The sequence below is a fragment of the Aphelocoma coerulescens genome, chromosome 7 (assembly GCF_041296385.1).
Source record: "Aphelocoma coerulescens isolate FSJ_1873_10779 chromosome 7, UR_Acoe_1.0, whole genome shotgun sequence".
Lineage (NCBI taxonomy): Eukaryota > Metazoa > Chordata > Aves > Passeriformes > Corvidae > Aphelocoma > Aphelocoma coerulescens.
The window spans coordinates 18011213-18024091 of record NC_091021.1 but is presented as its reverse complement, the minus strand read 5'-3'; the positions used below and the strand labels follow the sequence as shown (position 1 = coordinate 18024091).

The following is a 12879-nucleotide window of genomic DNA, read 5'->3' as shown; positions in this document are numbered from 1 at the left end:
CTGTAAGACTACCCTAAGATCAAATTCTTGAATGTTTGAAGAATTAAAAAAAAAAAACAAACCAATTGTATTTGTTAAGTAGATGATAATGTGAAACTGCTTCTAGTAGGGATGTATCTTTGGGTGGACACCATTAACAAGTGCTCTGCTTACTTATAAAGCATCAAGGGTGGATTTAAGAAATACCAGGACTGAAACCCAAGAGCCATGTTAACAAATCTCTCAGAAAAATACATTTGTCGTAAACCTTGACACGCACACATAACCCTCTCACACACCACATCACAGCTCAGAACTCTGAAATCAAGGAACAGATTTATTGACAAATTGCAGTATTTAGAAGCCAGACGTACTTGCAGTTTCTGCTCTTAAGTCACACATATCTAATTATTTCAAAATATTTGATGCAGCTGTCTTCAACATTCATAATGGAAACACGCTATTGTTTTCCTTTGTGGCCACAGACTGACACAAACATCACTTATTTTGTTGATGGAAAACATTAAAATATACCAGGTTGTATGGCAGCAGATGTTATATTTCTGTGCACACTGCAATCAGACTGACAGTAAAAGGAATTATTTTTTCAATGTAAGTCTTGCAGGGAATTATAGCAACCATAAAACAACTGCTTCTTGAACAGTAGCTTACGCTGCTAAAATAAATTTAATTCTTAATACAAGGTAGATGCAAAAGTAGCTGTAATAAAAATCTGGGTACTAAAAAAAAGGAAAAATAGAAGGGAAAGACTTTTTAAAAAATGGATGAGAAGAGTTATTCATATGCTTGAGCAAATAATTTTTAATACCTGGATTCCTTTCCCTCGCAACATCAAATTTTTATATAGACATATCAATGCTGTTCTTGCAGTTTTAAAAGGGCAGAATAATGGCTATCAGATACAATACTTTGTCTTTAACCTTTTCAAAATATTGTAGAAGACACACAGGTCCTCAGATTCTGCCTTCACTGCACAGGAATCTGAATGACACTAAATAACTTGTAGGAGGATAGCTGAGGTTTATTAGAAACCTGTGTTAGGCAATCTAAATTAGGCAAAAACTAAAACCTAGGATCTTTAGCTACTCTAAACCCTAATCTGGATGTTCATTTAGGTTTCTTTATATAATAGATTTAAAAGTCATTAATTTAATTTTTTAAGTTTTATGATTTAAGAATTTTGTCTTGACTTGCACATGAGTCCAAGGCTTCCATAAAATCTTTACTTGAGGCTGGCACTTCTGAATTAAACTGTAAAGGCTAATTTCAGAACGTAAAAATCTGCTCTTGATAAAGCTGTTACTACCACCAAAAGGCAAACTTTCAGAACAAATTGTGTATTCCATTATATAATTTCCTATTTTGGGAAAGTGCTGGATATATTTATGGTTTTAAGATTTGGTAGGTTTGTACAAAACTGTTACTTATTCCACTCAATATTTGTTCAGCTTTAATCCCCTGTCACAACAATTCTGTCTTTATAAGTGGAGTATTTTATCTTTAAGAGAGAAAAAACCCACCTGATCTGAGATGTAAGCAGCTAAAAAAAGTTCCTGGTGTTAGACAAGAGCAGAGTAGTAAAAACTGAGGTATGATAGAAGAAATCCTACTTCTGTGAAGTCAGGGGGAAGCCTGACTGTCAACAGGCATCAATACTTCATCACACTAAAATATGGAGAACATCCAGCACCATGAAAGAGACCTTTCATGGGTTTTTTTTTAATTGTGGTATCAGTCATTAAAGCTGCAGTTATAATGCCTCTAAAATACAACAGTGACACATATCATTTTACTACTTGTTTTGCTCAAAATGGAAAAAAATGCTCTAAATCCAGAGCATCTGGTTTTGTTTAGTTGCATTCTGGTTGGAATGCTGACTAAATATAACTTGCTACTATCTTCTTCAGAATAGACACAAGTAGAACCACATCTCTTAATTTTACAAGGGAAACTTAACACAGTTCTCTGAGAAAGAAATACTTCCAATTTCAGTGGTGAAGGCAGAGGAGGTGGTCCCACTCACCCCTACCTGTCCTTTGCCTGCATGCTCAGGTCAATGGCTCTCAACTGCAACTGATTTCTTCGGAATAAAGCGGTAATACAAGTACTCATCCCGAAATTCAAATTCATTTGTTATGTGCTGGACGATGCCTCCTTTCAGCAGCCTGTCCCCATACACCACAGCTTCTCCTCGGTCAGAGGCAAGGCCAACTTGCATGAGCCAGTTCACCAGGTCACAGCCAAAGAAGATGCCAGTGGAGATCTTTGCACCACACCTGTATGTCAAAGGAATGATTCACCCACATGTTCTGTAAATCTGGTACCATCACTGCACGATGGGGAAGGGCAAGGAAAAACAGCAGGAAACAAGGAAAGACATTGTGATAGTTAAGAGCGTGTTAGAAGAGAATTTGCAGATTTTGTATATTAGGGACATGCCAATGTTCACTACCTTTTCCTACAGACATTTCGATGAGAAGCAATATGTACATACAAAGTTGTTCTAGGCTTGTGCAAAAAAAATTCAGTGGACATCAGTAGCATTTTTCCTAAAACCTCACACAATGTAACTCTTATTTCTTGGATACTTACTTCCCATGTACTTCTTACCATGATACCAAAATATCTGATCTGAGACCAACCTGTCCCCAGAAGCAGGGATTCCGTTTGAATTTTAATTCTTTTTATAATTTCTGAACACTTTTAAACAGACACTAACTGCTTACACATATTGTAAACAAATCCCATTTATAACTTGCATATCCTGTTAAATATTTACCCCACGGGCAGTACTAAGAATAAACAAAACCTTTACAACAAGATTATCTTTTTTAAGCATTTATGAGGCAATGATGCCATCATCCACCTAGTTTCAATAGACATACCATGCAAAAATTTACCTGCAGCAATGAATGTTTCTGGTTATCTAAAATCTACTCTGTGGAACCCAAGCACAGGATTTCTAAAGGTGACTAAGAGCTAAAAGACAGCATAAGCCAAATCTTTTCCCTGTTTTTTTTTAAAGTTAAAAACAGCAGTAACACAGAGCAAGTGTTAAAATCTATTAGCAGATGCAAAAATGAAAATAAATTAAAATCCATGGTTACAAGGTCTCAGTTACAGCACATTCAAATCAAAGAGGATAGGATCAAGTTAGATGAATATTTAAAATGAGAATATAAATGCATTGTTTTAATTCACAGGGAGAAATAAGACATGAACCAAGTTCTGCACAAACATAATATTACAACAATAAAGCAACAAATGTCATATTTTCATGTATCCTCAGGTGTTTATATGATTAATAAAAACCATAAAATCCAACTAAATGAAGAATCCTAAGCCCAAGAAACCACAACAGCAGCAGAGGCATGGGAAACACAGCTGTAAAACCTGTTCTATTTCACAACAGACATTTTCTGATACATCTTTCTTATGGAACATTACTGGCTTCTGAAAAGACTGAACAAAATCATAATGCTGCCTAAAACAGTCTTGCAATGTGGTTTTGGACTACCTGACCATTAAAAGACCACCCCACCCTGGCCAAACTAGTCCTACTTAAAAGCCTACATGTCAAGAATAGTCTAAGTGTCCTGTCAGAACAATTCTTCATGTCTCCATTTCATATATTTAAATAAAGGCAGAATCTTCCTCGTGTTCTTGCTGTTTCTGTCTGCATTTCTCTTCTCATCCACCTACACATATCTGAAGGCATAATCCTTGATTTAGGTATCATAATTTGCCCCTGAAATCTTTACTGATCTCATAAATTGAGGCTTAGGCCTCATTAGAGGTATGAGCAAAAGAAATGATATAAAGTCAAAAGTTGTTGAAGCCCTAGACCCACTATAATCTCACACACTGACTGGCCTCTGAGTACACACTAAAATCAGTTGCAACAGTTTTACCTCCTATAAAAGCTACATATTAGTAAACATTTAGTTACAAATACAGACAGCATCTTACTCTACAAACAAAGCAAAGGAAGGGTCTCAATGCATTATTACAGGTATTATCACATACATTTTTTTAGAAAGATTTTATCCTCCAAACTACAGTTAAATGCAAAACCTGGGGAAATCCCTTAATGATACAAAACTTTTTATAATTTATTTAAAACCTAGGCAGGATATTACGATATTGCACCTCAACATTTCAGTGTGAGGCTAGAAACATTTCTCTGTTAAGAGTTACATTTTTAATCTGTATCCTAAAGTTTGAATAAATATGCCACAACAGGAATCACCCACAAAATTAACTGCATTTCATTATTTTCAAAAGGTGAGCTATGTGCTTTGTAACAGGTTGTATGTGCAGGGAAGAACCTTACCTTCTGCCTCTGACAATACTTTTGACACAGTGATCTCTATGATAACGAACAAACTGCTGACAGGTCATCCTGATTTCCTCAGGTACAGAGGCATCTGTATGCCCTGCTGCTTCTCTTCCACCCCAGAAAAACTCAAGTCTAGGAAAAAAAAAAAAAAAAAATTAAACACAGCAAATCAAGTAGGGGCATTTTTTTGGAAAATGCAAATAACAGAATGGAACTCCCAGGAAGCTTATCACAACCTCTTTTTGTGCCCAATACTTCACATATAATCTTCCTAATGTATCTGTATGGCTTTTGAACACAGAGGTGTTATTCTAGGCTTGGGCAGAAAAAGTCAGAGAGTAGCTGGGAGCCAGCTCTAGCTGCTGGATTCACATGGCAGCCACTTAGCTCGAAGGTAAAGGCAGCTTTGTTCGACTCACTCCTCCACTGTGGAGGTGCCTGTCCACACAAAGCACTTGCATGAGCTTATGAACACAGGGCTTTAAAACAGTGATGATATATTCTGATTCAGCATCCATATCTAAGTTTAATGTATCAGCTGAAATTATTCCTGAAGATCCATCATTTGGCAAAAATTTCACCTCTCGGGAGCCTGCAGGATTTTTGTCTTTGAAAGTGTCATGAGGACAGCAGAAAGACCTCACACACAGTGAACTGCAATTACCTCTCCACAAGTGGGAGAGAAAAGAAATTTGAAAGATTAACCAAATAGGAAATGGAATACTATAGCACTGAAAACTCAACACCCTTCAAAAATGATTATCAGTAATAATTAAGTTTATAGGTGTAAGTGTAAAGATTCTCTTTACCTTCGCTTGAATGGTAGAATGATTAAATGCTTATCTAAGCCAAAAATACCAAAGCAAATGAAGCCCTGGAGAAAAAAAATATAGAAAAAGCAACATTAAGCAAAAACTTTGGTTTCTATAGAACACAAGTTAAAAACTCAGTGTCAAATACATTTCACGTATACATGGAAAGTACCCTTCTTCTTTAAGTATCATTCAAAATGCATTTTGTTTCTGTTTTGATTTTTCATTTGGACCTTAAAAAGACATATCAATACCTAACAATCCATCATCTTAATTGAAATACTTCAGTAAAACTAATGCTGTGACATGCCACTTGACACTTTGGGATAACTGACAACCTTACACAGCCAGGTATTAAATCATTGTTAATGTCAAGGAAAGAACAGACAGTGTAATCTGAGTGCTAGAATGCTCTCTACTTAATTCATTTTTCTGTGTAGCTTTTATGTAAAACTACTATCATTAGTTGATAATGCAGTGCATCTTGTAGGCACATGTGCCCATGGAGCTGTAAAATGTTCCTGTAGTATGTGTATTAACACTGCCTGGCTTCCACCTTCGTGGGTGACAAAGCTGCCGTGTGTCAGGTGCACTGAAATAGGCCACATGCAGCCAGAACCAGCATCCATCTTCAGCTCTTTGCTGTGGTGCTGTCACTGAAACCAGAGAGAGGCATTTAAACCTTAGACAGAAAGCTGTCTTGCAACTGGTGTAACTCCCCAGTGAAGCCTTGGTACAAATAAGGCTAAATTCCTACTCAGTTTCCATGAACATTTGGCATTCAGTTGTCATCTGCACCTTTGAAAGTGTTCATGGTCATAGAAGATGTGCATTATCTACTGCAACACCCACCAACAAAGTCATTTTCAGAACAAACATTGATAAGTACCTGACCAAAATTAAACACAGCACAGAAGAACTGCAGTTCCACATACAGCCTTCCAGGCTCTTGGTTGAACAGCCACCACAAACAGCTGGAGAGATTCTGTAAAGAAAATACAAAAACAACAAAACCCACAAACATAACCTGGCTGTTAAAAATCAAAAGCTTTCTTCTCTTCACATGCTAATAATTCTTGCACAATTTTCATGGTCTCCATTTAAGGAATGATTCAGATAAAGACAAGTAAGAGGGAATAAACACCTTAAAACAATTTTAGTTAGGCTTAATAGCTTGGTGGGAGGGGGATGCTTGGTTGTTTTAAACATCATAATGCAAAACAGCAGTGTAAGAGGTCCTGCCTCTTTATATGTTTATGTAAGGAACTTGCCTTAAGCATACTTAGCTTTCCAACACAACACAGACAATATTAGCCCAGACAGATTTGCAGTGTTTGTCTTCAGGCTGCTTAGCTGAGACCAGGGCTTTCTACATATTTCCTGCAGAGTTAGGATTATGTTAAGCTGAAGCACATACCACTTCAGCTATTTGAGATGCCTGACAGAAGGAGGAAACATCCAAAGTTAACCCATTTGGGTGTAAAGGCTAATTCTTTAAAGTAAGTGATCTTGTTTCATAGTATCTATGTAATCATTCAGATACAGTTAAAATATAGGCTACTCCGTAAATATAAAAGAAGTAAGAAAATATACTAGCATGGAATATTTGATATAGAAAATTTGAGAGAGGGAAACATTTCATCTTGTAATTTAAGAGAACCTGAAAAGCAACAGCAGTAGCTATTAACCCAATTGATGTGCTGCACTGACCTACTTTGTAGTATTACGTATTTGTGCCACAGTATTTTCCATTTCAAATAAAAATACTTCCCCCAACTGTCATCGACAAGAAAGTCAACTTTGAGCATTACACATTCAGAGAGAGTGGTTTCTCACCTTTGTCACAGTTAAAAATTAAAATTATATCCCCAATGCATTACATTCTGGTATTTCACACTTGTACACAGCAGCAACCACCAACACACCTTGGAGTCAGTAATGGCAAGTGCCAACACTAACTGAGCTATGTTGCTCCAAACACCACTAAAACCAACAAAATTGCATTTTCCCATTTAAAATAATCTTAGATTATTCTTAACACCCCAGAGAAATCCAAGTTCCAACATAAGCCTCATCAGATGGAACAATTTTTGTAGTCTCCTTTGGAAGTAGAATTCAGTTCATATTTTTAATTGATAATTGTCTAGGGAAAAAGACCAACTGTTGAGAAAACTGGGAAGAGGGGCAGTAGTGATGAATGATATAATGATATAACTTCACTTTTTTTCCCCCTTTAGGGTTCTCTGGTGTGTTTTGCTCACTATCATCAATCTTAACTTGCTTTTATGATGAGGCACAGAAAAATTAATTTTATGACATCCCTCTTCCAGTGAGGAACCAAAATATAGCCTCTATTTTATTTAGTTAATTGTTCTTTAGGCAATTGGAAGATTCTTACTGGATTGTCTACATTGCTTTCCTAAAAATCATTCTACCTCAATGAGTTAACATGGGGAGAAAAAATATTTACAGCAAATAGGCCAACAATAAGAAGTAAGCACAGCAGCACATGTCTGGCCAGCTGTTTGTCTCCAGTCTGTAGAAGCTGTTCTTCCTGAGCCAATACACATGTTTGAGCACTGCAGTGACTCACACACTGATCCACTGAAAAACAAATCAGAAATTCTTCATTAGGCTTCTATCTTGAGAACTCCATGATCAAATTTGCTAATGCAACTTGCTGAGCCAAATTACCTTTTAAGTATCTCTACTGAAGTGACATGCACAAAATTTAATATTGGCTTTGACAATAACCTGTTCAGAAATCTATTCTCAAATGAGACAGCTTACATGTGCTCCTAAAACAAAAAAAGTCTTGCAACAGAGATTTTCCTTCAAAGATTTAATTCAAACTGAACGTGTTGTTAACATTTAGAAAACACTACTAGAAATAATGAAAAAAATTCTCTGGGTAATTCTTAAATTTTATATTTATTTCTGAAAAAAATCAAATATACTGTCAGCTCCAATGTTTTTGCTCCACACCTTAGTGTTGTTGAGCTCTCCATCAGACAATCATATTTCTTTCAGGTCTGTGACTATTTTTAACATAGTATATCAGAACTCCATCATAATAGATGCTTGTCTTCCAGCTATAAAGGTCTAAGAAATTCTGACTATCTTCCTCTAGATGGCAGTGAAAAACTTCCTGGCAAGGCCATACCTAAGAATTTGCACTAGATAACTCGCAGCAGTTCAATGAGATAGTAGAGGAATTAGTAATTACTGCAGCCAAAGTTACACAAGGGTATGCACTACAATTTGCTTTTACTGATTTATAGTTTTGAAGTGTTCACTCAGGAGGTCAAAATAATTTCCACTCAACCATAAGGTATTTTCTACCTTATCTTTTAAGATAAGAAAATTAAATCTGCCTTCCTCTATTCTTGAAGACATTCTTATGGTGCTTGTCTGAATTACTTAATAGATAAAACAGTTGGCAATAGGCAGAAAGCAAGTATTTTGTGAGAGGAGACACAACTGAAGTATGCTTCAGTGTAAAATATTTAGATTTATTGAAAATTATGTTGCATGCAAACAAAGCATAAGGACATGAACTTCTTGTTAAGAATGCATGAAAACAATAAGAAAATATGAAAAAGAGCAAGGTTGTACTGGCAGCTAGGTTTGATTACTGACAGTGATACACAGTGAGAATGAACTGGGCAGGCAGTTTTCCAACAGGTGCTGAACAGTCAGTTTGATCTATTTTTTTCTATTTAAGTGACTCCTAAGGCCCTCTTAGTCGATTTTCTCCATCTCTCTTCTCTAGACATAAATAGTACACAGCAGCACGGACATTTAATCTAATTTGCAGTAAGCACTTGCTCTTCTAGATCTCATTTAGTGTTCAAAACCTGTGCCTGATTAAAACAAAGGCTTTTTTAAAAGATGCAAGATGTGAGTATGAGAATGTAAAAAAGTAGTTTATGCTAAAAGCTTGATGCAAAGTAGGCTTATACATTTAACTTCCTAGCATCCAAACAAGACAATGACAGAGAAGTAAAGTCTGAATGCTCAGAAGACATCAAAGTAGCTTTGTGGTAAAAAAGTGACATCCAAAACAACTGTCCATCTTGAGCACTGAAAGGCTACAAACAATTATCAGCAGAAGAGAACAAACACCTATAATATTGCCTAATAATTGAATTTAATACAAAATGTCAGTTATCCAGGTAGAGCTGAGAGAACAATAGCTCCAACAGTTTCTTTGTGAGAACAACACACAGATGTTAAAGAAGAACCTGTAGTATTAAAACAGAGAGATACTACTGCTTTACCTGTCTCAATTGGAGGAACCTTGCTTTCAACAGCATTTGACTCTGCTTTGCTGTCTTTACCACAGGATAATTCACCGTTTGTTGTTTGACAAGAACAGCAACCTATGAAGTATATACAGTAATAGAATAGTTAGCTTTCTTCACTACTATAATTTATTTTCAAAGTTTTAACTATTATGCTCAAAAATAACCCAAAAGGAGAAGACAGACTTAATTTTTCCAATTTGCTGAGAGGGTAAATGGGTTACAATATTTATACATAGAAGTGTTTAATGTAACACTACCACCATGGATGCAACATAAGTACTTTTAGTTATAGGAAAAAAGATGGGAAGTGATCAAAAAGGCTACATACAAAAAAAGAGGGATTAGAAACACATTGAGTGCTTTTAATTCATTCTCAGAGAGATGGTTTAGTGGGTAAACAATCTAAGATGCCTAGTGGGCTGCATTTATCACATCCCTTTCAAGATGCCTCTACTTACATAAAATCATCCACAGGCTTTTCTTCTTGTCCACTCCCACAACTCTTACAAAGGTAACAATCAAACTTTTCTTAGAAACATAAACCTAAATACTTGGGCAGTTATATCTAGATTTTCTTCTATCTTAGTCTAACACCTGAAGCTGTCAACTGTCCTTCCCAGGTCAGAATTACATTTGGAATATTAGTTTACAGCACCCTAAGCCAATTATTCTTTATAAAAATCTACTTTCTCTACCTCTTTCTGCAGATATCTGTGCAGAAGATCCTGGAGAAGACTGTGCAGAAGATTCTGGAGAAGACTGTGCAGAAGATTCTGGAGAAGACTGAGTCATAGTGACTGAAATGGGATTCTGTTCACTCTGTTCCACTTCAGCCTCCTCCACTGAGCTACGTGGTGAGTATGGGTTCAACACCCCATAGCTTGACCCTTGCCTACTTCTGTTCATGCACATAAGTGAGATACCTGACATCAATATACTGATGAACAGTATCACTGCTGTGGTAATTATCTGTTAAGAAAGCAAAGAAAATGCACTTAAATACAGGAAAATAGTTGCATGTGTCTGTCTTTCTAACTTCTGTACTTTTCTAAATACACTTACAAATGCATCTGAACAAGACTATGTTTTCTATATTTACTGCTCTAGCACCTCATGGCACTGAAAGAGACTAATTTTCCTTGCCTGAGCAACTCAGCTTTTTTGTTTGTTTGTTTGTGTGGACCCCTATTTCCCATGCAATCCAAAAACATCTCCTCATTGTCATTCCCTTTCCTCTCAGGATCACTAGTGTTCTGGGTTAAGTTCTGCTCAGATACCTTTAAATTCCAAAGAGGAATGTGCTCTAATTTACATGCTTTAGCCAATGGGGAGTGCCCTGTTGATTACTTCTAATCATCTGCCCCTGATACCCAGATTCCACTCTGAGGCTACTTAGTACTTGGTGAAAGTGCCACGTGAACAATCCCGAGTGACTCATGCATTCTCTGTCCATAAGAAAGAGAAGGAGAAAACATGACAAATACCTGTGCTAGTACACATTATATCCTCTGATAAGAGGAACTATTTACTGGTAAAAATAGTAGTTCAGGGTCTTTCGACCCATGACTGTGCAGAGAAGTCTACCATAGTGCAAGCAGTTACTGCTACACAGGTGATGTATATCCTATCTATTACAGGCCAAAAGCCAGTATTTAGCTATTGGATAATAACAATTTTAGATAACTATCATGCTAGAATACAAATTAGTCATCAGGAAAAGGGCTCTGCAATTCATCACCACTCCTAAGTTTTTCTTTGAGAAGCCTACTCCCTCTTTTTCTTAGTCATAGCTGCCTAAACATGAAGGTCCTTCTCCAAACAAGTGCTCCTAATGGTTCATTACAGAAATACGTTTTTGCATCAATCTATGAGCATTCTACAATGATACTTTTATTACAGTAGCCTGTACTTTGACTGAAAGCCACTTGCACATGTAGCATGGCAGAAGTCTGAAGTGATGAGGACAGAATATGCTCATACCTGATGTTTTCCATAGAAAAAGGCAGAGTCAATGCTAGTGCTGTTACGTTCACCAACAATTAGTAAGATTCCTACCAGAACTGTTGGGACTCTGAAAGAACAAAATAGGAAGTATGTAACATATTGAGCATGCTCACACTAATTCAGCAGGGAAGCATTTGAATTAACTTACCCCCATCCAGCTATGATGATAAACCCAATGGGAATCTTTACTGTTTCTCTCTTCTTCAACAGAAACAAAGAGAAAGATAGAAAACCTAAAAAAAAACAAACAAAACCAAAAGAAATACCTTGTTTATAATTAAAAAGGGAACTGGTAAGTACAGAGCCTAGAAACTCTATGATGTGACCTGCTCAATAGCTTAAGATATTCTTCTCAGACCTTTAAATAGTCCAAAATCATTTGTCTGGTTGTATTCTGAGAAAGTAAATTAGAAACACCCATTGCCTAAAAAAATCATGTTAATAGTGAAACACTGAAAAATTCCAGGAAGTTTTATATTAAATATTCACTTCTAAATGCTAAGAAAGGTTCACAAGAGTAAAAAGATGTCATAAGAATATTTAAGATACAAGTAACTAATTTCTTTAGGTATTAACAGCAGATTTCTATCCCAACACTCTTTAGTAAGCAACAAATAGTGTTGTATTCAGTTATAACATTTCTTTAAAAACTGACTAGTCCTTTGTAAAGTCAATGATAAATTTAACAAAAAAGTTTTGCATATTTTTATTTATATAACTCTTTCTGGGAGTATCTTCTGGAACTGCCTATCCTACTCACACCTCAGCAGCTCAGCAATATTCTCATACTGAAGGAAAACTAGTATTTATGTTAGGCCCTACCAATCAGGAGCAACGTATTTCAGTAAACAAATACAACTCGCTCCAGAAGAACAGCACAGAAATTAAACTCATAGATTCTGGACAAAAATATCTTGAATGCCCAAAGTCTCTTTTTTTAAAATTTTTAATCATATATGTAAGGTTCTCCAAGCTTCTTGATGCATCTTTCAGTTCTTTCTATTTCAAATCCTGCATTAATCATACACACACATACTGGTTTTGTTAGGCACTAAACCCTGTGTTGCCAGCACTGCAGCTTGGCACAACCTACAGGTATCCCCATTTCCAGAACTACAAACAAGTGAAAGGAACAAGTACTTCGAAGAATATAATAACATTATTTCAATACGTTAATCTTTTATTACAGTACCTGAGTTCTGCCTAGAAAAATCATACCTGTCCATAGGTAGGTGCTATAAAGTGAGCTGTAGAGGAATATAAATACGAGGATCTGTATGGTGATGTCTTTCTCTTTAACAGTGAAATTCCATGCCACCATTCCAATGCAAGCAATAAACTGGAAAGAAAAGTAAGATGCCATCATTTAAATTGGGAAACTCGGATGACAAGAAAAACTGAACACGGTGCTATATAC

General features: G+C 36.2%; 1 protein-coding gene across 4 annotated transcripts in view; it reads right to left on the bottom strand.

Annotated features, from left to right (window-relative positions):
- Nucleotides 1-12879, bottom strand: part of GPR155 (G protein-coupled receptor 155) — a 34287-nt gene that overhangs the window by 1325 nt on the left and 20083 nt on the right. For 3 of the 4 annotated variants that reach the window (XM_069020629.1, XM_069020628.1, XM_069020631.1), the window contains exons 7-16: nt 12681-12801; nt 11611-11695; nt 11439-11529; nt 10154-10427; nt 9432-9533; nt 7622-7755; nt 6041-6136; nt 5149-5213; nt 4334-4471; nt 297-2276 (exon numbers count right to left, since the gene is read on the bottom strand). In XM_069020629.1, the coding sequence (XP_068876730.1) occupies nt 2054-2276; nt 4334-4471; nt 5149-5213; nt 6041-6136; nt 7622-7755; nt 9432-9533; nt 10154-10427; nt 11439-11529; nt 11611-11695; nt 12681-12801 (1329 nt within the window). In that variant the 3' untranslated portion in view covers nt 297-2053. Of the gene's footprint in view, nt 1-296; nt 2277-4333; nt 4472-5148; nt 5214-6040; nt 6137-7621; nt 7756-9431; nt 9534-10153; nt 10428-11438; nt 11530-11610; nt 11696-12680; nt 12802-12879 lie in introns of those variants that run through there. The other variant, XM_069020630.1, reaches the window with a different exon arrangement.